The sequence below is a fragment of the Astatotilapia calliptera genome, chromosome 1 (genome assembly GCF_964374335.1).
Source record: "Astatotilapia calliptera chromosome 1, fAstCal68.1, whole genome shotgun sequence".
Taxonomy (NCBI): domain Eukaryota; kingdom Metazoa; phylum Chordata; class Actinopteri; order Cichliformes; family Cichlidae; genus Astatotilapia; species Astatotilapia calliptera.
Genome location: NC_137422.1, coordinates 9,108,979 through 9,129,246, shown reverse-complemented (window position 1 = coordinate 9,129,246; position 20,268 = coordinate 9,108,979). Strand labels below are relative to the sequence as shown.

General features: G+C 40.4%; 3 protein-coding genes and 1 long non-coding RNA gene across 7 annotated transcripts; 2 read left to right on the top strand and 2 right to left on the bottom strand.

The window, feature by feature from the left end:
• Positions 1–186: 186 nt before the first annotated feature.
• Positions 187–8,056, bottom strand: LOC113010668 (transcription factor 7-like 1-B). Of its 4 annotated transcripts, none has more exons than XR_013909265.1 (4): positions 7,829–8,029; positions 3,432–3,643; positions 546–702; positions 187–410 (listed from the first exon to the last, which is right to left on the bottom strand). XR_013909265.1 is itself a non-coding variant. In XM_080301854.1 (4 exons), exons 1-4 carry the CDS (start codon positions 3,454–3,456, stop codon positions 276–278), a joined length of 414 nt encoding a protein of 137 aa, XP_080157980.1. In that variant the 5' UTR covers positions 3,457–3,571; the 3' UTR covers positions 187–275. The 4 variants fall into 4 exon arrangements, 3 of the variants coding, with proteins under 3 accessions (XP_080157980.1, XP_080157986.1, XP_080157982.1); XM_080301854.1 differs by lacking the exon at positions 7,829–8,029 and adding an exon at positions 872–968 and having other exon boundaries at positions 3,432–3,571; XM_080301860.1 differs by lacking the exon at positions 7,829–8,029 and adding an exon at positions 906–968 and having other exon boundaries at positions 3,432–3,571.
• Positions 1,687–5,728, top strand: LOC113010611 (serine/threonine-protein kinase pim-1-like). Its single transcript, XM_026149774.2, has 9 exons — positions 1,687–2,036; positions 2,445–2,687; positions 2,822–2,974; positions 3,096–3,190; positions 3,328–3,375; positions 3,479–3,697; positions 4,713–4,893; positions 4,980–5,150; positions 5,240–5,728. Exons 1-9 carry the CDS (start codon positions 1,976–1,978, stop codon positions 5,329–5,331), a joined length of 1,263 nt encoding a protein of 420 aa, XP_026005559.1. The 5' UTR covers positions 1,687–1,975; the 3' UTR covers positions 5,332–5,728.
• An 18-nt stretch (positions 8,057–8,074) lies between the features above and the next one.
• On the bottom strand, positions 8,075–9,786 carry LOC145428917 (uncharacterized). Its single transcript, XR_013909268.1, has 3 exons — positions 9,575–9,786; positions 8,297–8,632; positions 8,075–8,196 (listed from the first exon to the last, which is right to left on the bottom strand). It is a non-coding gene; the product is annotated as an uncharacterized LOC145428917 (long non-coding RNA).
• Positions 9,787–10,192: 406 nt separating this feature from the next.
• On the top strand, positions 10,193–20,041 carry LOC113010608 (uncharacterized). Its single transcript, XM_026149768.2, has 4 exons — positions 10,193–10,582; positions 11,906–12,010; positions 18,067–18,663; positions 19,015–20,041. Exons 2-4 carry the CDS (start codon positions 11,993–11,995, stop codon positions 19,693–19,695), a joined length of 1,296 nt encoding a protein of 431 aa, XP_026005553.2. The 5' UTR covers positions 10,193–10,582; positions 11,906–11,992; the 3' UTR covers positions 19,696–20,041.
• Positions 20,042–20,268: the final 227 nt, after the last annotated feature.

Below are 20,268 nucleotides of genomic sequence, written 5' to 3'. Positions count from 1 at the left end.
CAACGAGCACGTGTCCCAAAAGACCCCACAGTGTTTTTATCTGGCTTTTCCCTGACAGTTAGTGGACACTGACAGATGTGTGCTGAATATGAAAGGAAACAAAAGAACTAAAGAAGGTTTGCAGTGTTAAAAACAAGAACTACATGAAGGTTGTTTCATCCTGCTGTAACTTATGACAGAAGCATCTTTTGTTTGTTTTTTCATTTATTTACACAAAGACAGATGTTGAAATAACAGGAGTAACAGTTTAATTCAATTGAAATCAGTCCAATCGTCTATAATGAAATTATTGTTGGACATACATAGTTTTCTTTGGTCGACCAGGCTGGATGCTCTTTGGCATGATTCTGTCTTTCTGTTTCAGCCTGCTTGAAATATCTGGCTTTCTGGTCGTTTGAAAGCGACTTCCACTGTGGACAGAAGATCATAAGAACACACTGTGAGCACTGCTACTACACATAACTACAAGACAGCTGGGACACATGCAAAAACATGAGCAGACAACATTAACAGATGCATAAATGTATGCAGAGTTACACACTTACTCTCTGTCCCACCACTGCATTTACGGCTGCATTTCCAGGGATGTTGAGTTCAGCAATGACCTTTGGCCTCTGCTCTTTGAGATAGAGCATGAAGGCATTTGGCGGCTTCTTGACGTATGGCCCATCTTCATCCTGCTGGGCTGGGCACTTTCTTTTTCTTCAGGAATAAAACACAGAGTAAGAGCACATGTTAGCACTGTGTACAACTGTGAGGGAAGCAGTTCAAAAACACGAGACAAGCTGTAAAACTGAATGAAATCAGGCACCATTAATGGATCATTACAATAATTCCTGCAGACATCTGCAAACAAATGACAGATACTTGCAGATCAGTGAACCAAAGCAGCAGAGCAAACTTACTTTGGAGTGGAGGTGTTAGGTGGAGGAGCAGGAGTGACATACTCATACATCTGTACACCGTTCCTACACAGATGAAGGGAGACAGATATGAGATAACAGGAAGAAGTTATGAATATAGAGATGTTCAGCAGCTGTGTTCACTCCAGCGTTTGTGTGTTTTACGTACAGTACTCCAACAGGACGCAGGTTCTGGAGCACACAAAACACACAACAGGTGACGAGACAAGCTGCAATACTATCATCTATCCACTAGGTGGAAGAATTGATCAGTAGAAAGAGGAGATGTGCTCAAAACGACATTCATACATAGATTTATTCTTCTTAGTTAGTCTTAAGAATTAGGATTCACTGACAGTGAAGTTTCAGACGTGCACTCGCGTTTCCCCTTTTGCCTTTTCCTGCTCCAGCCAAGTCCTCCGCCTGCTCGACATCTCTCCTATTACCTTTTATTACGCTTGCACTCATGCCTTTGCCTTTCACCACTTCAAAACTGCGCCTTCTTCAATATTACCTTCATATGCTCTCTTTGCTTTTCGCCTTCCTCACTACACTAAGTACCATTTTTTAACGCTGTGTACTCACTCTTGCTAAGTACATGTGAACAGATCTTGAAGAAAAAAAAAACAAAACATACTTTTCTTTTCTCTTCTGATACTATTGAATGATCCTAACAGAAAAAAACAGAGTTAACACTGACTTAATAAAAAAGTGTTATATTTTATCTCAGATAAACTAGTCAGTGTTTATTAGTGTTTGCTCAACTAGAAGTCTTCATAGTAGCATCCACACATCAAGTCTTTAAACAAATAATGAAAGGATAATGAAAGAAAGTTTAATGTGAAATTACTGAATTATATGAAATGCCAGAGTGTTTTTCTTTAAACTACTTGCCTTTTAGTGATGTCACTAAAAGGCAAGGTTCTAATGTTGTGTTGCCATAGTCTCCGGAGTTTACTTTTAAAGCTCACTTACAGAACTGACTTATACAGCTTAGTTAGAAAAGTCAAGCATCCAGACATTTGAAGAACTATTCACTCATTAAGGTGACATTTTCTATTTTAAAAATTAAGATGAAAAAGGAAACAAGAAAAGTTACGACTGAGGCAGATAAGAAAGATCCAGGAGATCAAAGTAAGTAAAAAATAAAATCCCCTAAATAACAGAATGTACATTTCTAACAATGTTGAGGCTCTGTGTATAAAATGATTCATTTTTAGAGGATTTAAATCCTGGTTTTGATTGAAACTAACCTGAGTGCAACATGTCTAATCAAAGAAAGGTTACTGGGGCACTTTGTCTTTTGGTAAAATAATGTGACAAGTTTATTCTTGGACTGAGCAGTGAAAACAGAGCAACAAGTGTCATCAGTATCTAGACTTAGTAGACCTAGTATGGACTCGTGTTGGTGTGTTTTTTATCAAAAGGATAAACTTAGTATTGCTTACAATATAATAACAATTTAAAATTCAGTGACATCAAAATCCTTCTAGTCCTGATGTCGAGCGCTCTTTTTCACTAATGTGTTGTTGTTGTTTATAGATTGTAAGAGCAGGATGGCTAAAAGAAAGGCCAGTCCTGAAAAAACGACCCCCATAAAAAGAAGGAGGGTCACTGAGCAGGCTGGTCCTTCCACCAGCTCAGATGCTCATGTGGTCGGGGGAGTCAAGCGAAAGGTCCAACAAGATGAAGCGGGGACAACCAATACAGCAAAAAAGCGTAAACTTCTTGAGCATGTGAGCGGTGACAAGGGGCAGGCATCTTCCTGGTTGGACACTGGTAAAGGTAGGCTAATTAGTTGAGTGAGGGGTAGATTAAGTGTACATCTGGTTGCTAGTTTGAAGATATTAGTGTTTGGGAGATATTTGTGTCTATTATCTAATAAGCTGATGTGCTTTTGGTGTTTTCCACATCTGCAGACTGCAGCATAGAGATTTCAGAGAGCTGCAGTAAAAACAAAAAGGCTGGCAAAAGGAAAGCTGCGGGAGACACCAGGGACCCACCTAAGAAAAAGAACGTGGACCAGGACAAAACCAAAACCGTTGCCAAAAAGTCAGTGGCTGAACAGAAACGTAAGTAGCAAGCAGCTTAGCTTTTATATTCAGGTGAAGAGCAAAATGAACATTTAGGGTACAGCAGAGAGTAATTTGTGTGACAGCTGTAGTAAAACCCAATTTGTGTTTGTCTGTTTAGGTGACTTCCAAGCAAGATACGTGGAGGAGCACCGGCTTGGAGAAGGAGGATGTGGAGCAGTGTTTGCTGGCTACCGCATAAAGGATCATTTACCAGTAAGTGTTCAGATGGTGGTAGTAAGACAGGCAGTAATGCAGATAAGGGATAATATCGTAAGCTGAGATGTATGCTGTTTTACACCTTTAATGATGTCATACTGAGGAAATGCTCATCAATGCCCTGTGTCTTTTAGGTGGCCATCAAACACATCCCAAAGGGGAAAGTGTACTGCAAAGTGAAGGTAAATGTGCAAGACTTGAATTGTTTTTACATTAGTGGATTGCATGCAGCGTTCACCTGTGGAACGTCTGTGCCTCATCATCCACTTTGTTGAAATATTTCAGGATGATAACGGGAAGAATGTGTCAGTGGAAGTTGCCATCATGCTGAAGCTTGCAGCTGAAGCAGATGGATCAGTGGAAACATCAGCCCCAGTGTCTCTGTTGGAGTGGTTTGACTTTGGCAGAGAGCTGATCCTGGTGATGGAGAGACCTGTCCCCGCTGTGGACCTGGATAAATACATAGAAGAAAATGGAGGATTTTTGCCAGAGGACAAGGCCAAGGCAAGTTGACTTGCCTTAGAAGAGTCTTAGACTGTACATCATTCAATCAAAGCACAGAGTATTAGAGAAACATTAACCCATTGATTGATTATTGTCTTTTTCATCGTTTCCAGGTAGGGCTGGGCTATATCATACCATTCACGGTAATACCGGTGTAATTTTGGGCAACGATAGGAAAATGAAATATCGCGCTAGAATAGGTAAAACGCGCATGCGCAGTGCCTATGTTTACATACGCAGATGGCGGTGACGCAGAAAGAGAAGAGCAAAAGTGGATCGTTGAATGAAACGGATGAACCAGAACTGGTTTGTAAAAATGCTGCAACTTTAGTGGTGTGGAACTGGTTTAGCTTTCGTCCGTCAGATACACAACAAAGCACGATTTTTGGTAGCGCATGCTAGCGGGCCGCCGTTATTACCGTGTTGTTTGGAAAATACGGCACACTTAAAATCAATCCTTTGATTTTTCTGAAACTCGACAGTGCCCCTTATAATCCCGTGTGCCTTATGTATGAATTCTGGTTGTGTTTACTGACCTCAAAACGATTTTATGTACACGGCGACTTTGCTAAGCTACAAAGCCGCACCGCTCGATGGATTGTCGGAGCATTACGGCTATCGTAGGCAGGCGCCTCGCGGAGTGATACGTACTGCACCTCAACGTGATATTACCGTATTGTGTGTGTATAACCTCTTTTTAAGCTTTGTGGATATTTTACATGGTTATGCTGAGGATATGTCGGCCAATTTCCACTGGAAATGCCTTTTGGTTAAACTGTCAGCGAGGAATTTGCATTTGCACTGTTACATTTTTATATAACTTTAATGCACATAAAAAAACAGCTGCTTGTTTAAGTGAAAATACATTTATGGGGTTTTTTGCACTAATAAAGTTGTGGAGTTGTAAAGTATTTTGTCTAGTGTCAGTTATATCGTCAGTTATATCGTTATCACAACTTTTCAAATGTATATCGTGATAAATATTTTTGGTCATATCGCCCTGCTCTATTTCCAGGTCATTCTGAAGCAGCTGGTTGATGCTGCGAAGCACCTGGAGGATAAACACATCTTTCACCGGGACATCAAGAGTGAGAACATTCTAATTGAGACCGGCTCAGATGTACCGCGTGTTCGTATCATCGACTTTGGACTGAGCTGCTTTGTTAAGGAGCAGTCGCAGTACCGCGTCTTCTATGGTAACATATTCTGCTCTTGCTCTTCACAGATGTCACAATTTTCGCCTTTTGTTTTAGAAGAAATTGCAATTGTGTCTGTTTATTAGGTACAGAAATTTACTCCCCTCCCGAGTGGTACGGGCGCAGTTGCTACAGGTGTGGACCCACCACGGTATGGCAAATGGGAGTGGTTCTGTACGAAGCGCTTCATGCCGGGGACTTTAACACCACGAGCTTCCTCAAAAAGCGCCTGAAATTCAAAAGACATCTGTCCAAAAGTAAGAAAACGTCACACTTCAAGACTGACTGATGGCTTGGACCACTGGAACTATCATCTTCATGTTTTTTCTCTTTCCTTTCTTTCCAGACTGCCGGGATTTCTTGGACGCCTGTTTAACCAAAGTCCCGGAGACGCGGCCGACGCTGGAGGAGCTACAGCATCACACTTGGCTGAGATAAGCCTATCACACACACACACAAACACACACAATTCAGACGTTATCATTTATGTGTGATGTATGAATTACCTTTCTTTTTTTCAGGAAATAATTTTTTTTAATTGGCCCACTTTAAATTTCAGTGTTTTGGAATTCCTGTAACCCCCCCCCAGCCATCCCAGGAAAGGGGATCTCTCTTTGAATGGGCTTTCCCGAGGTTTCTTCCCGTCAGTCTGGCCCCCCCAGGGGAGTTTTTCCTCGTCTTCATAGAGAGCTTGGGCTGGCTCAGGAGCTCCATCAAAACTGTCTTTATTTAATTACTCTAATGTAATCATATACTTTAAAGTAATCAAATAAAAGACAGTAAAAATCTGAAGACTTGAAGTAAACTTCCATTAAAATAAAACTTGTTTAATTCATCTTTGCTGAGGATACTGTGTTATTACTATTTCAAGGATTATGTCAGAACACCGGATACTGGTACCCATCCCTACCCATCACTAGGGAACAGAACAAACCAGACATCAATTACAACAAAAATGACACTGACCCAGCCAGCATGACTCGTCTGCCTTAAGAAATGTTTAGCAATATTACAAATTGGGTGATATGCCTTAAAGTAGCTTCTCATGTGTTCAGCATTGTCAAAGGCTACATTTTAATTAAAACCACAATCTAGTAATGTTCTGTCTTTAACCTTCCTAATTTGTTTTTTGTCCTAACCTAATACTAAATTGCCAGTGAAAACAAAAGTTACATAAATAAAGAAGAGTAAAGAAAATTACGGTCTTTTTTATTGTAACAGTTTACCAGTGTACAGTTTGGTTTGTGACATATCTATCTAATAGACTCCAATTTGTGCATGTAAATGGAGAGTCCTCTTCACACACTGAGGTTAATTATGGAGTTCCACAGGGTTCAGTGCTAGGACCAATTCTGTTTACATTATACATGTTTCCCCTAGGCAGCATCATTAGAAGACATAGCATAAATTTTCACTGCTATGCAGATGACACCCAGCTCTATCTGTCCATGAAGCCAGATAACACACACCAATGAGTTACACTGCAGGAATGTCTTAAAGACATAAAGACCTGGATGGCCGCTAACTTTCTGCTTCTTAATTCAGATCAAACTGAGGTTATTGTACTCGGCCCTGAAAAGTTTAGAAATATGGTATCTAACCAGATTCTTACTCTGGATGGCATTACCTTGGCCTCCAGTAACGCTGTGAGGAACCTTGGAGTCATTTTTGACCAGGACATGTCCTTCAACGCACATATTAAACAAATATGTAAGACTGCGTTCTTCCATTTGCGCAACATCTCTAAAATTAGAAATATCCTGTCTCAGAGTGACGCTGAAAAACTAGTTCATGCATTTATTGTGTGAATGTGTGTGTGAATGGGTGGATGACTGGATATGTAAAGCGCTTTGGGGTCCTTAGGGACTAGTAAAGCGCTATATAAATACAGGGCATTTACCATTTATTACTTCCAGGCTGGACGACTGTAATTCATTATTATCAGGATGTCCAAAAAACTCACTGAAAAGCCTTCAGCTAATCCAAAATGCTGCAGCAAGAGTCCTGACAGGGACTAGAAAGAGAGAGCAGATTTCTCCTGTTAAATCCAGAATTGAATTCAAAATCCTGCTCCTCACATACAAGGTCTTAAATAATTAGGCCCCATCTTATCTTAATGACCTTGTAGTACCATATCACCCTATTAGAGCACTTCGCTCTCGCTCTGCAGGCCTACTTGTTGTTCCTAGAGTATTTAAAAGTAGAATGGGAGGGAGAGCCTTCAGTTTTCAGGCCCCTCTTCTGTGGAACCAGCTTCCAGTTTGGATTCAGGAGACAGACACTATCTCTACTTTTAAGATTAGGCTTAAAACTTTCCTTTTTGCTAAAGCATATAGTTAGGGCTGGACCAGGTGACCCTGAATCCTCCCTTAGTTATGCTGCAATAGACGTAGGCTGCCGGGGATTCCCATGATGCATTGAGTTTTTCCTTTCCAGTCACCTTTCTCACTCACTATGTATTAATAGACCTCTCTGCATTGAATCATATCTGTTATTAACCTCTGTCTCTCTTCCACAGCATGTCTTTATCCCATCTTCCTTCTCTCACCCCAACCGGTCGCAGAAGATGGCCCCGCCCCTCCCTGAGCCTGGTTCTGCTGGAGGTTTCTTCCTGTTAAAAGGGAGTTTTTCCTTCCCACTGTCGCCAAAGTGCTTGCTCATAGGGGGTCATATGATTGTTGGGTTTTTCTCTGTATCTATGAAGCGCCTTGAGGCGACTTTTGTTGTGATTTGGCGCTATATAAATAAAATTGAATTGAATTATCTGAGGAAGAAGCAGAGTTGGTTTGTTTCCAGCTGAAATCATCCAGGCTCAGGAATTTGAATCGATCCACATCATTTCTGCTTGAACTAGAGAACATGAGTGTCGACTTACATTTGGTCTGTGAGACACATGTCATAGTGACAGTATTTGGGTTAATATGGCATTACTCACCCTGGTCGCATTTCTTCAATATCAGGCACCAAGTTCAGGAACTCGTTCTTTGCAGCCCGCGCAAGGTAGGAGGTCTCCAGAGTGGGAACCATCGGGAAGTTTTCACAGTCTGAGCAGGAGGGACTGGAGGCACGTGAGCTGTTCTCAGGGGTCCTTTAACACAAATCACACCAAGTTAGAATCAAATAGATAACCTGTCAATAACCGTTTGCAGATCGAGGTCAATGTTCCTAAAAATATGTTTACTTCTGGTCCATGGAGCCACAGCGCGAGTCCGACAGAGAGGGGGAGGTAGAGGAAGGGGTGAGGGTGGCACTGCTGAAGCTCGTCACGGATGGATCACGTCCGATCGGTGAGATGAGAGAAAGCTGAAGTGAAACAACAGCAGGATGAGGTAGACGTCAATATAGGAACTCCCTGATGTGACACAGAAAGGCTATTTTTTAATTTCTTTGTATTATTTCTCACCTTGCAGTCACTGATGCTGTTCACCAGCTGCTTGTATTCAGTATTGAAGGTGTGTGTCAGAAGGCGCAGGCACTACAACACAACAGGAACAAGACCGAGCAGAGAAGGAAGAAGGCAGCAACAAGAACGCCCACTAAGCCCACGTTTTTCTCACCTTGGTGGCCAGCTCCTTCTCACGCTTTCAAAGGTGGTGCTGGAGATCTGCGAGGAGACGGAGGTGGATGTGGACAGAGTGCTGGAGCTCACGCTGGGGGACAGAGACTCACTCAGGGACTTGGTGGTGGGAGCTGTTCCCACGGGAGCCGCCACTCCCAGAAGGTGACGGGTCTTTTCCACCTGGAAGAAAGATGGGGGCTAATGTGAGGTAGGGAGAAGAGGGGACGTTAGTCATGTAAAGGCCATAGGTGAGGGTAGGGACGTAGATCGACCGGTAAATTGAGAGCTTCGCTTTTACACTCAGCTCCCTCTTCACCACGACGGACCGGTGCAGCGTCCGCATTACTGCAGCTGCAGCCCCAATCCGTCTGTCGATCTCCGGCTCCCTTCTCCCATCACTCGCGAACAAGACCCCGAGATACTTGAACTCCTCCACTTGGGGCAGGAACTCATCCCCGACTCATCCTATATTTCCGTTTTTATATTTCTAATGTTTGCCTTGTTTTCTTCACTGTCTGGTCTGCCTCTGTCTTGCCTGTATGGATGCATTTACACCGAAATGTCCCCAACAAAGGATGTTTTAATTCACCACTATTCCAGTGAAACACGAGTCTCCCATCTTCCTGCTACCAGTCTGGAGTTTTTGTTCACCAAAGCACACACCAACTTCATACTGACGGACAGATCACTGCCCTTTTGCCGCCTTGTCTGACCGTGTTTTGTGGCTGTGGTTCACTTCACCTCACTCTTCCCCATTCTTGTCATTAAATCAGGCTGTTCTGCAACCATGGCAGCCATTCACTCTATGGCTTTATTCATGGTGTATTTTACCCCTTCACTAAAGGCCGTTCTCGTTTCCAACATTATATTTGCAGTGTTCGTCTATCTATCAATATCTGCGGAGTATTTTTTTTAACGAGTATCCTATTTTCTAAAGCACAGCATGTAAAGGGTAGCTCGGTTAGCAGGATGCTAGCATGTAGCGCTTAGTGAGACACGCCTCAGACGAGTTGAGCAAAGACCCCGTCTGTGTACTTTATACGTGAGCAACGGATTTAAATAAAATTAAGGTTTCAAAAGACAAACTTGAAGATAAAAAAATATATATATATATATACTCACCGGAGAGCCGCCAGGGTTTGCCGCTGCCATCTTGGCGCTCCTAAATTCAAAACTGCCTCTGCAGTCAGGCAGGGGAGGCGTGGAAATTGTCTTTGAGTTAGTCAAACGTTTTCCTTAGTTCGAGTAGATGATAAAAAAAATAATAATAATAAATGGGATTTTAAGTAGGACTAGGCGTTCTGTAATGATCTCTATTTAGGAGAAAAACTTAATCACTCACCTTTAAACAGCTCTCTTTTAGGAGACACACTGCTGGCTAACGGTGTCATGTGATCAAACAGCGTAATTTAATTGGCTGAGAGCCACTCGACTCGATCTGGTGCTGATTGCTCTGGCTTGGGTCATTAAAGTTCATCACTTTTGCAGTTGAATTTTTGCAGGTGAATTTTTGCAGGTGAATTTTTTTCAGGTGAATTTTTGCAGGTGAATTTTTTTCAGGTGAATTTTTGCAGGTGAATTTTTGCAGGTGAATATTTTTGCAGGGAAATTTGGAGGATAAAAATTCAGTGTCATAAATTCAATGTCTAAAAATACTTGAATTCTGATGATACTATATTTCTTCCATATGACAGAGCCTTGAAAGAGTGACAGAGACACTTTTTATGAACTCATCTGTAATGTGTCACCTTTTCTGTAGAATGAAGAAGTGCTTCCCTTCTTTTAAAGTAAATACAGGCTTACAAAGATCCTCTAAACAAAAAATCCTCGCCTGCAGAGAGCAAAATCTCTTAAATAAATGGGGGTAAGCGTAAGCTGAAGCCATCTGATGTTTATGTTCATGAATATAACACACTGAAACATTTTGTCTTTGTTTTTATTGTTTATTAAAATACTTTTAAATGTCTAGTTTTAGTTTAAGAACCATCTAGTCCAGCAGGTGGCGGTAATGCACCTTAAAGCTCTAACCGCCAAAGAAAAACCCCAAAGAAGAAGAAGCCGCGAAGTTCCCGCTTCATTGCGTTTGTGTTTTAGTTTATTTTTCTTCCTCATCTAAAGTGAAGCACTAAGGTAACTTTGATCTGAGTTCAGTCAATCTTGAATTTAGCTCCTGAGTGAAGTTTTCTGTTGCTCTCCTCGGTCTCTGTTGTCAGTTATTTGTGAACCAGTTGAAAGAAAAAGCCTCTACATCAAGTCAAGCTGCTATAAACTAATTTACAAGAAAATATTAACAAATGCTAATGAAACACAGAGAAGAAAACAGTGTTATTATTAGAAGAAAGCTTTTAAATTAGCTAAGTGTAATCAGAGTTTCTATTATTTTATTAGTCTGTTACTAAGCGCTAGTTAGCATCTCTGTCACTGTGTGGCACCTGCATAGTTTTTGAATGCAGCGTGCTATCCAAGCTAGCTAGCTAGCTAGCTAACGCCAGCCATCATCAATATAAGGTCACTTCCAGCACCAAAAAATCCAAATATGTTGGCGGTAAAAGTGCTATAATGAAATCAATTTAAAAGAAAGGTAAAAAATAAATGTATTCCAGACTAAAACACAGCTGCCTTTGTCTTATCAGCAAAGTTGTGTCAGCCCACAGGGCATGTGATTGTAAAAACTGGCCTCACTCTGAGAGGCCTGTTGTTAGAATCATTTCAAAGATAATTTGATAAATTCTGATCAGTATTCAGTAAATGAGCCTGATTAACTGTTAGCAAAATAATAATGATAGGCCAGAGATACCAGAGATTCATTTTTAAAACAAATACAGCCTCGAACCCCAAGAGGGGATCTGTGTTTTAAAAGTACTGCAGAGTTTTTTAAAATAGAATAGAATAGTCTTTTATTGTCTTTGTACATATTCAACTAAATTGTGGGTGCTCCACACCAACCGTGCATGGAAAACAATATAAACAGTAAGACAGTAAGAATAAATTAGAGGACAGGTTGCAGAATGCTTGAAAGTAGTGCAATGGACTTGATATAAGTAGAGAATCGGAGTGTGACTGAGTGATGAGGGTTACTCAGATCATGGCTCAGATTTCTACACCCACTCAGATAGGATAATCTTCCACGGCACACCTGATCAGTTCTCACGGCACACGTATATATGCCGCGGCACAGTGGTTGGGAAACACTGTACTCGTTTATGCAGGTCCATCGATTGTTCTGTTTTTGTTCTTTGCCAGGGCTTTTTTTAAAGAGGAATTGCTCTCCTGGTACTGGTGTGCCATACTGCTGAATTTGGTATCGGTGCTCAAACCTTTTGTGTATGTTTTAAACAAGTTGCTCACCCAGGGAAGCTAAAATTTGTTGTTTGTGCTCTCAGATGAACATATGAGACACTTTGACTCTTCAGTGCAGTGTGGAGCCTAACAAAGTTCTGTTTTGTGTCCCAGCTGATCAGCAGGAGGAGAAGAGTCTGACGGAGCAGCAGGGGAACATTTACGCTACTTGGACTCAGCTCAGCCACTGCAGAGAAAACAATGAGTTCGACAAAGAAGGTGACAGATACTAGTGTTAAGAAATACTCCATTAACCCTTTAAGGCCTATTGGAGCAGGAATGCTCCGTTTTGCGTAACAATTTTAAAATCCCGGTAGAACTGCACTTAAGCTAACACAATTATTTTATTTAGGAATAGTTGTACTTACATCTTATGCCATCAGCTTGCCCTAGGTCACGTTTCCTTCCACATATGTATTTGCAGAAATTGCATAAAAAGCACTTGCAGCAAAAAAACATAATATACCAGAAACACGCTTTGCTGTTCATAGCACTTCCTATGTTGGAATAGATGCCAGCGCGAACTATCACATGTCCAACTTTACCTGCCAAAACCTGCCTTCAGCGACACCTATACTGGTGTTTTTAAAAGTCATGTTTGACTTTATTCTTTTCTGTATTGTTTCTGGGATGCTTAGAACTCAAACTGCACTGTTGGTAATAGTTTATTTTGATGCACATGCTGTTTGTTTGCAAATTTGCATTATAATATTTATTTTTGTTTTTCCTCAAAAATGCTCAAAAACAAATTTCCTGTGGTTGGAAACAATGTGCAACTTTTTTAAATTTACAGTTTTGAGGGATACAATTTTCTAACTACAAATATGTGTAAAAAACAAAACAAAAACAATTTAAATTTTTTTGTATTTTATTGCAGTTTTTTTGCACTTTATGTAGTTACTATGGACTTAATGCATAGATATTATTAACATTTGGGATATAATGGTCATATTGATGTATAGCAACTTGAAATGCTCCCCAAAATGGCATTAAGGCAGGGCTCTAGACTAACTTTTTGCCGGTACGCCTAACTTTAAAAAGTTAGGTGTACCAGCACAAAAGTTAGGCGCACACAAATTTTATAATAATTTATATAATATAATGTGTTTTTCTGGATACACTGTGCTTTTTCAGCATTCAAAGATTGATGACACCGTGTCAGAGCACTGGCTATGAATTTCAGAAGGATCAGGCCTTAACTTAACAGAAAAGTTAGCAATAGTTCTTTTCCTATTACAGCTACATCCACTTCTGTCGTGCCTAGGCTGCTCACTAGGGCTGGGTATCATCACTGATTTCTATAATCCATTCGATTCCGGTTTTCAAAGTCCCGATTCGATTCAACTTAGCCTCAGACAGTCAGAAATATTATAATTCTGATCATTTATCAGTACTGACTTCTTCAGAATTGTGAACATCACAGCAGATGCCTTTGTGTGAAAGTAACTGAGAATAAAACACAGAAAAACATGAAGGAGATTTTCCTTGTCTGGCTTTTTATAGCAGATAACCTTCAAAATATTCTACAATGTTCTGCATATAAAGTTTAAATTTCTTCAGTATTGAACAACAGAAAAAATAGGCTTTCTTGTCCGATGTCATTTAAGTGAAAAAAAGAATAGAAAAAGACAGCAGCCACAGCGCCGTAAACAGCGGTAGACTGGTGGGTAATAAGCGAATGAATAATACAGAAAACAGAGATTGGAGACGGGAAACTGTTCTTGAAGTACAGAGAGAGAGAGAGAGAGAGCTAGCTGTGCATGAAGTGTGATTTTAATAGTCGTGGAAGCAAAACAGCAAAATTCATGACGACATTGATCAAATGTGAAGCGCAGTTTGCTGCTTCTTTTGCTGCTGGCTCAGTGAATTTTGGTTGGAGAGAGACAAAACCTGCAGCTCAGAATCAGCGCAAAAAGACGTAATCACAGCGTGGACCGGACGCATCAGGATCGCTAAGCTGAGAAAGCCGAGAAAGACAAAGCTGATTCTGATGCGTTGGCTCTGTGTTTACGTCTTTGTGTGGAGTCCGTGTACCTGCTCTCATTTGCTGTTTGGTTGTTGTTGAAATGGTTTTGTGAGCTTTAATCTGAGAATCTGGCGTTTCTGGCAAAACACAGTTATATTTAAAAGTCGATTCAGGATTTAATGAATTGATATCGCTTTATTCAAGCTACTCACCTCCCACTTCCACCTGCACTTTCAACTGGACCACGGCCAATCAGAGAGGTCCCGCCCCTTACTATCTCTGATTGGTTTAGTCCACGATAGGGGCATAATGTGTGTCTGTTGTTGACCACAGGGAAGGTTGCAGATTTTTTATTTTTTATTTTTTTGCTACCCGAACATTTGGTCGCACAGGTGCAAGCAAATATATTTTTTAGTCGCACCACTGAAAAATTTGGTCGCATTTGCGACCAAATTGGTCGCACTCTAGAGCCCTGCATTAAGGGCATGTAAAAATTAGAGATGGACCGATCCGATATCACGTATCGTATTGGTTCGATACTGACGTAAATTACTGGATCTGATATCGGAGAGAAATAAAAAATGTAATCCGATCCATTAAATTTCAAAAAAGCACCTCACAAAACTTGCGACATGGCGTAACTCGGCTCATAACCGTAGCACGTCGGAGCAGTGTGCTCACGTGATAGAGCGGCTGTGTGTATTTGTAGCCTCGCTACCAATCCGGCATTTCATCTCCGAGGAAGTTATCCCAGAGAGAAGTAAAGCAAGTGTGTAAGTTCGTCTCTGAATGTTTGTAAAGCATTCCTGCGATGGAACATATATGGAGCGACTGCCTCTTCTCTCCCCCTCCCTCTCCTGCTGCTACTTCAGTCATGAAATCATGATCAGCTGATCGGCTTTTCTGTCGCGAGTCCGTCTCTCTTGTTTGTTTATTGCCCACTTCGCGCCAGAAAGAGGAAACCAGCAGCTGAACAACAGCAGCACGTTTAACCTTGATAAGCTGTTGTTAGAATTTATTTAATATTACTTTCTACACCAGGATCCTTTTCTAGCTGACGGCTGGTAACTGTGCAGGGGCGGATCTAGCAAAGTTTAGCCAGGGTGGCCGATAGGGCATTAACAGGGAAAAGGGGGCACAAAGACATCCTTTTCTTTCTTATTCTCATTTAAAATGTCTAGATTTTAATAAATAATTATCTGAATCTTACACCCAAAGTTTTAATCTGATGTAAAATGTATAGAAGTCCATGACTGTATATAGTAACTAAGCCTAATATACCCTAGTAAGCTTTACTACTTTTTCCTTTGGGAAGGTACCATCTGTGCAGTCTGCAATTCTGTTGAAGAAAGATGTTGAATCTATTTAATTATTCTTGAAAAATAATTGATTTCTGTGAATCTTTTTTCACACTGCATCAAATTAAAGTTGATTATGTTGATTAAGCATCATGAAGTGGAGGGTGGGTGATTCCCTATCTATTTTTTTTTTTGCTGGGAGTTTTAGAGCCCTATTATTTAGGTTACTTACTCCTTAAAATACCAGAATAGGGAGGATGGAGTAGGATTAAGTGTATTAGATTGATCACTATTACTGAACTATGAAATATTTGGGTGCTGTGTATTTTTTGCATACAGGTATAACAGAATAGCTTTAGTGTTTTGTTTTTTAACTTGAGTATGAACTTATACAAAAACAGCAAGATATTTTAAAAAAAACAGTTCTGTTGATTAAAAAATACGGATTCATATCGGTATCGGTAGATATCCAAATTTATGGTATCGGACATAAAAAAGTGGTATCGTGCCATCTCTAGTAAAAATATAAACATAAGCTCTTGGTTCTATGGTAGGTCTTAAAGGGGTAAAAGATGAAGTACTGATATATATTTTATGCAAAACTAACTGAACCTTGTGCTATATTAATGTAATGTAATATTCATGTAATAATACAATGCCTACATTGTAGAGGGTGACTTTGCCTCTAAAGAGGAAAATGGGCAGGGAAGAGGTTAAAGTGGGATTCAGCAGGATTCAACCCTAAAATCAGCTGTAGTGGCTCAGTGTGGGGAAAAGAGTCACAGCTCACAATCATTTCTGTTGAGAGCTCCAGTCGATGTTCTTAATGTACAGGCTGTGATCAGCTGACCTGCTGCTCTCTGTGGATGTACACAACTGAATTCAACCAGATGTCTGCAGATGTTTCATGAGTTGTCCTGGCTGATTTCCATCCTCTACACCAGGGGTGTCAAACTCAACTGCACAGGGAGCAAAACTCAAGGCACACTTTAGGTCGCGTGCCAAACAAGATAAACATTTATTGAACACACTAAAACCATGTTTTTTAAACAGAAATATGAATAAAAACAGACAGGAATTTTATTCCAGAATAAATAAACTTAAAAAATCAACTTTAACTTTAAATGTTTTGATCTTCATAAAAATATATCCTGTCAAAATTATGCAAGTTAGAAATATGAACATGCTGCAAAAACCCCAGAAAAAATAAATGAAAACATACACAAGGTTGGAGCTGCATGTAGACGGAGCTGGGGCATTGCTGCAGGAATGGAACTAATAAACTGTGCAGGCCATTCAGTGTCGTACTTTGCCTTGAGTGTACCATTACACTGCAGCTCCATCTGAATCTGCACAGGTGCAGTTTCCACGTAAAGAAGAAGCTTGAAATTCTCTTTTTGTGCTTCACAGTCACCAAAGCGCCGCGAACTCAGTGCGCTCAGTTTATCAGCAAAGTGCGCCGACTTGGTTCAACATTACTTGGCAACAGGGAAAGTGAGACAGGTTGCACTGGTGCATTTGTGACAGCTTCACTTGAAATGCCTTCACTGCATCATACATGCCATGTCCATTGTTAAATCTCCCAATTCTTTTGATCTTTGGGCTGAAGGAAGGACAATACTCGGTGTATAAATGCTCAATCAACAATCTTTTATTCCATACAATTCAACACTTTTGAGCATAAACCATCCGGAGGGGAGATGAGCGCGGGAGGGTGTCCGCCTGATCTCGAAGCGTCTGAGTGTTTCTCACATTCTTATAGCTTCAGCCCCCCTCCACCTAGTCATAAAACCTAAACATTCACATTCTTTCTCTCTTACGGCGCCTAAGTGACGGCCTTGGCTCCCTGTTTTATCTCCTCCTGATGAGATGGGGCAGAAAACCTCTCCGGTATGCTCTGTTCTCTTCTAATCAGACAAATAAGGCCATGACTCTCTGAAAACAGTATTTCTTATACCTCAGCAGTATAATGCATCATAAAACAATATCACTCATTCACAATAAATCAGCAGTCTAATGTAATACAAATCAGTTTAATAACTGTAATAGTTGTCACCTTCTTCAAAGTCAGGAGAATAATGCAAACTAAAACTACATAATAATTTCACTATCTTTAATTAGGGGTATAACGTGGCATAAGATAATATAATAATCTCACACCATGAACTGACAGATTTCCTTGCTGAGCTCAAAAACTCTATTGAGAACTTTTTCCCAACTCAGCCAACGGAACTCTGTATGATAAGGATGTCACCAAACTCTGAATCATAGAAGGATGAAATTGACGGTGATTTAAACCTTTAAACTCAGATAAGATTTACGGTTTGTGTTACAGTGATCGTTACATGCTCCATTTATAGGACTTTACCACACAGCCTGGTGTATGATGCAGGATTGGATTTCATGTGTTACTGTTTAGGCTCAAATCAATTTGATCTTTGAAGCCCGCAGTGATGAAATAACTCCCCTCAAATGACTTAAACCAAAAGTAACAAGCCTGTGTTGAAAATGTAAGGAGTAGAAAATACAGATTTTTTTTTTTTTTTTTTTATGTAGCGAGTAAAAGTAAAAAAAAACGTCAGGTTACAGTCAGACTCTGACATCATCCTTCACTGAACCAAGCTAGTAACTGTTACATATGATTTATTATTATCGAATAAATTATACAATTATAGAAATATATAATAGGAAACAAACAGGAAATATAAAAAAGTACAGACCTGGTAAACATTTATTACTATTCTGAGTGTGTTAGCATTAATATTTGTGCACAGGCAGGATGGATGGGCATGATTTTAGAGTGTTTGAACAATGATTAATTATCTTTAACAGCAGGTTGGATGTAATGTGTTACTACTACCAGTAGGTGGGGATAAGAGACCTTTAAGGTGTTTGGTGCCACACTCCACCTTCAGGTTTAAAACTAGTGTTAATGGAGGGAGTTTGAAGCTTCAGTTTGTTTAATGACTGCATTTCACTCACTGCCTCTGTTTGTATCTCTGTCACTGCAGGACCAACGTGGACCGAGAAGTCAGCGCTCTCAGGAGGCCGACAAACCTCACAGAAGAAAGAGAGAGAAAAAAAACACCTGTGACGAGTGTGGGAAGGATTTTACCTGGAAGTTTAAACTAAAACAACATCAGCTCATCCACACTGGAGAGAGACCGTTCAGCTGTGACTTGTGTGGAAAGTCGTTTTCCTGGAAGAATTCCCTGAAAAGACACCAAGTCGTCCACAGTGGAGTTAAAGCTTACAGCTGTGATCAGTGTGGCAGAGCTTTTATTCACAGTAGCCACTTACAGAGACATCTAGTTACCCACTCTGGAATTAAGGCATACAGCTGTGACATCTGTGGAAAAACGTTCAGCCAGCTATGGTACCGAAATATACACCTACGCATTCACACTGGAGAAGATGTGTACTGGTGTGATCAGTGTGGCAAATACTTTACAACAGACGCACAGTTACAACGCCACATGTTTACCCACACTGAGGAGAGACCTTATCAATGTGACCTGTGTGAGAAGACTTTTAAAACTCCACAGTACCTGAGACAACACCAACAGATCCACACCAGAAAGAGACTCTACAAGTGCAGTTACTGTGAGGTTTGTATTTTTATTTTATTCTTGTAAGTTCAGTCTGACTGTTTGGAACAAGTCTGCTCATTAAATTGTGTTAGCATGTTAGCACTTCTACTGCACCGAAGAGTAGCTCTGAGCCATTATTCAGGTTTTCATTTCATTTAAGTGTAAGTCAGATGTTACTGTAATATTAAATAAGTATTGCTGTAGTATTATGGTGGTAGTATTGTAGTTATTGTAGCCCAGTAAACTGAGTGTGTTAATCGAAACAGTAAAATGTAATTGGACGTCTGCAGAGATGCTCTTTATTTCAGGCGACTTTCAGGATAAAAGTGTTGAAGGACTGACTTACACTGTCTTTGTGTCTTTGTTTAGAAGCAGAGCGACACAGATGGATCCACTTCTCAACCCTGTCATCGCTGTGGTGGTGGGAAAGACTTTCGTTGTGACATCTGTGGAAAAACTTTCAGTCACCAAGCCAGCCTAAAAATACATCAACGTAAACACACTGGAGACAAACTGAAATACTGCAAAGAATGTGGGAGAAGCTTCCCCACATCAAGTGACTTAAAACAACATGAACTCTTTCACAGTGGGGTCAAAAAGCACCTCTGTGATCAGTGTGGGTCATCCTTCACCACTGCAGGTGACCTTAAAACACACAAACGAGTCCACACAGGAGAGAAACCATACAAGTGCAGACACTGTGACAAAAGCTTCTCACATTCAGGTAGTCGTAGCAACCATGAACGTACACACATGGAAGGAAACTACAGCTGTGAGCAGTGTGACAAGAGCTTCAGTAATCTCAGTTCATACTCTGCACACAAACGATCCCACGTTACTAATAAACTGTTTCACTGTTACCACTGTGCCAAAACATTCACTTCATTATCTGCTCTGTGCAAACATCAGCGCGATCACGCAGGGCTGAAACCGTTCCCATCACAGGACGACAGCGAATCTGAAGAGAGAGAAACATCCTCTTCTGGTTTCAGAGTCCAACTTAAAACCCTGGAGATCAGGCTCCACAGAGCTCAGGTCGGCTCTCCTTAAGTTTAAGTTAAAGTTCTAATGAGGCTATGAATCAAACTGTTCCTATAGTTCAATGTTAATCTTTATAAATTGTTCTTCTGTAGTGTTTGTGTTCAGTCGTTACCTTTTTTTTCAGTGGTTGGATTAAAAATCAGTTTCAGTTGAAGTTTTTATTGAATGTATTTTGTTAAATAAAGTTAAAAAAATGTTAAATAAAGAATTGTTTGAACGACAAAGATTTTGAGCCATGATGTCATTTCCTGTATTTCAGAGTAAAGACTGAAGTGACGAATGGAAACATGTTTACAGTCATGGAATAAACACTGATGGGTCATCTGTAGGAAGTACTATTGCTGACCTGACAGACTCGACCTTGTTTACAAAGAAAGAAAGGAACTGATGACACGTGTCAGCAGAGGCTTTCAGGGTTGTTTAGAGTAGAGCTGATAGTCTTAAAGAGAACATGGCGATTTTGACAATTTAACACAATGATCTGAGAAAAATGTCTGTTTCTCTCATTTTCACCGTATTCTGATCAAATTTCCAACATTCTTTTAACATGACCGGTACCGGTCCATGAGTCGTTTGGTACCG

Excerpts from the sequence above, each read along its gene's own strand:
- LOC113010611 (XM_026149774.2), top strand. The coding sequence starts at position 1,976 with ATGAAAAAGGAAACAAGAAAAGTTACGACTGAGGCAGATAAGAAAGAT. Across the intron at positions 4,894-4,979 it reads GCAGTACCGCGTCTTCTATG|GTACAGAAATTTACTCCCCT; the intron begins GTAACATATTCT and ends TCTGTTTATTAG. Across the intron at positions 5,151-5,239 it reads CAAAAGACATCTGTCCAAAA|ACTGCCGGGATTTCTTGGAC; the intron begins GTAAGAAAACGT and ends CTTTCTTTCCAG.
- LOC113010668 (XM_080301854.1), bottom strand. The coding sequence starts at position 3,456 with ATGATGAGGCACAGACGTTCCACAG. Across the intron at positions 969-3,431 it reads GAGGCACAGACGTTCCACAG|GAACGGTGTACAGATGTATG; the intron begins GTGAACGCTGCA and ends TCATCTGTGTAG. Across the intron at positions 411-545 it reads ATGCAGTGGTGGGACAGAGA|TGGAAGTCGCTTTCAAACGA; the intron begins GTAAGTGTGTAA and ends TTCTGTCCACAG.
- LOC113010608 (XM_026149768.2), top strand. Across the intron at positions 18,664-19,014 it reads ACAAGTGCAGTTACTGTGAG|AAGCAGAGCGACACAGATGG; the intron begins GTTTGTATTTTT and ends GTCTTTGTTTAG.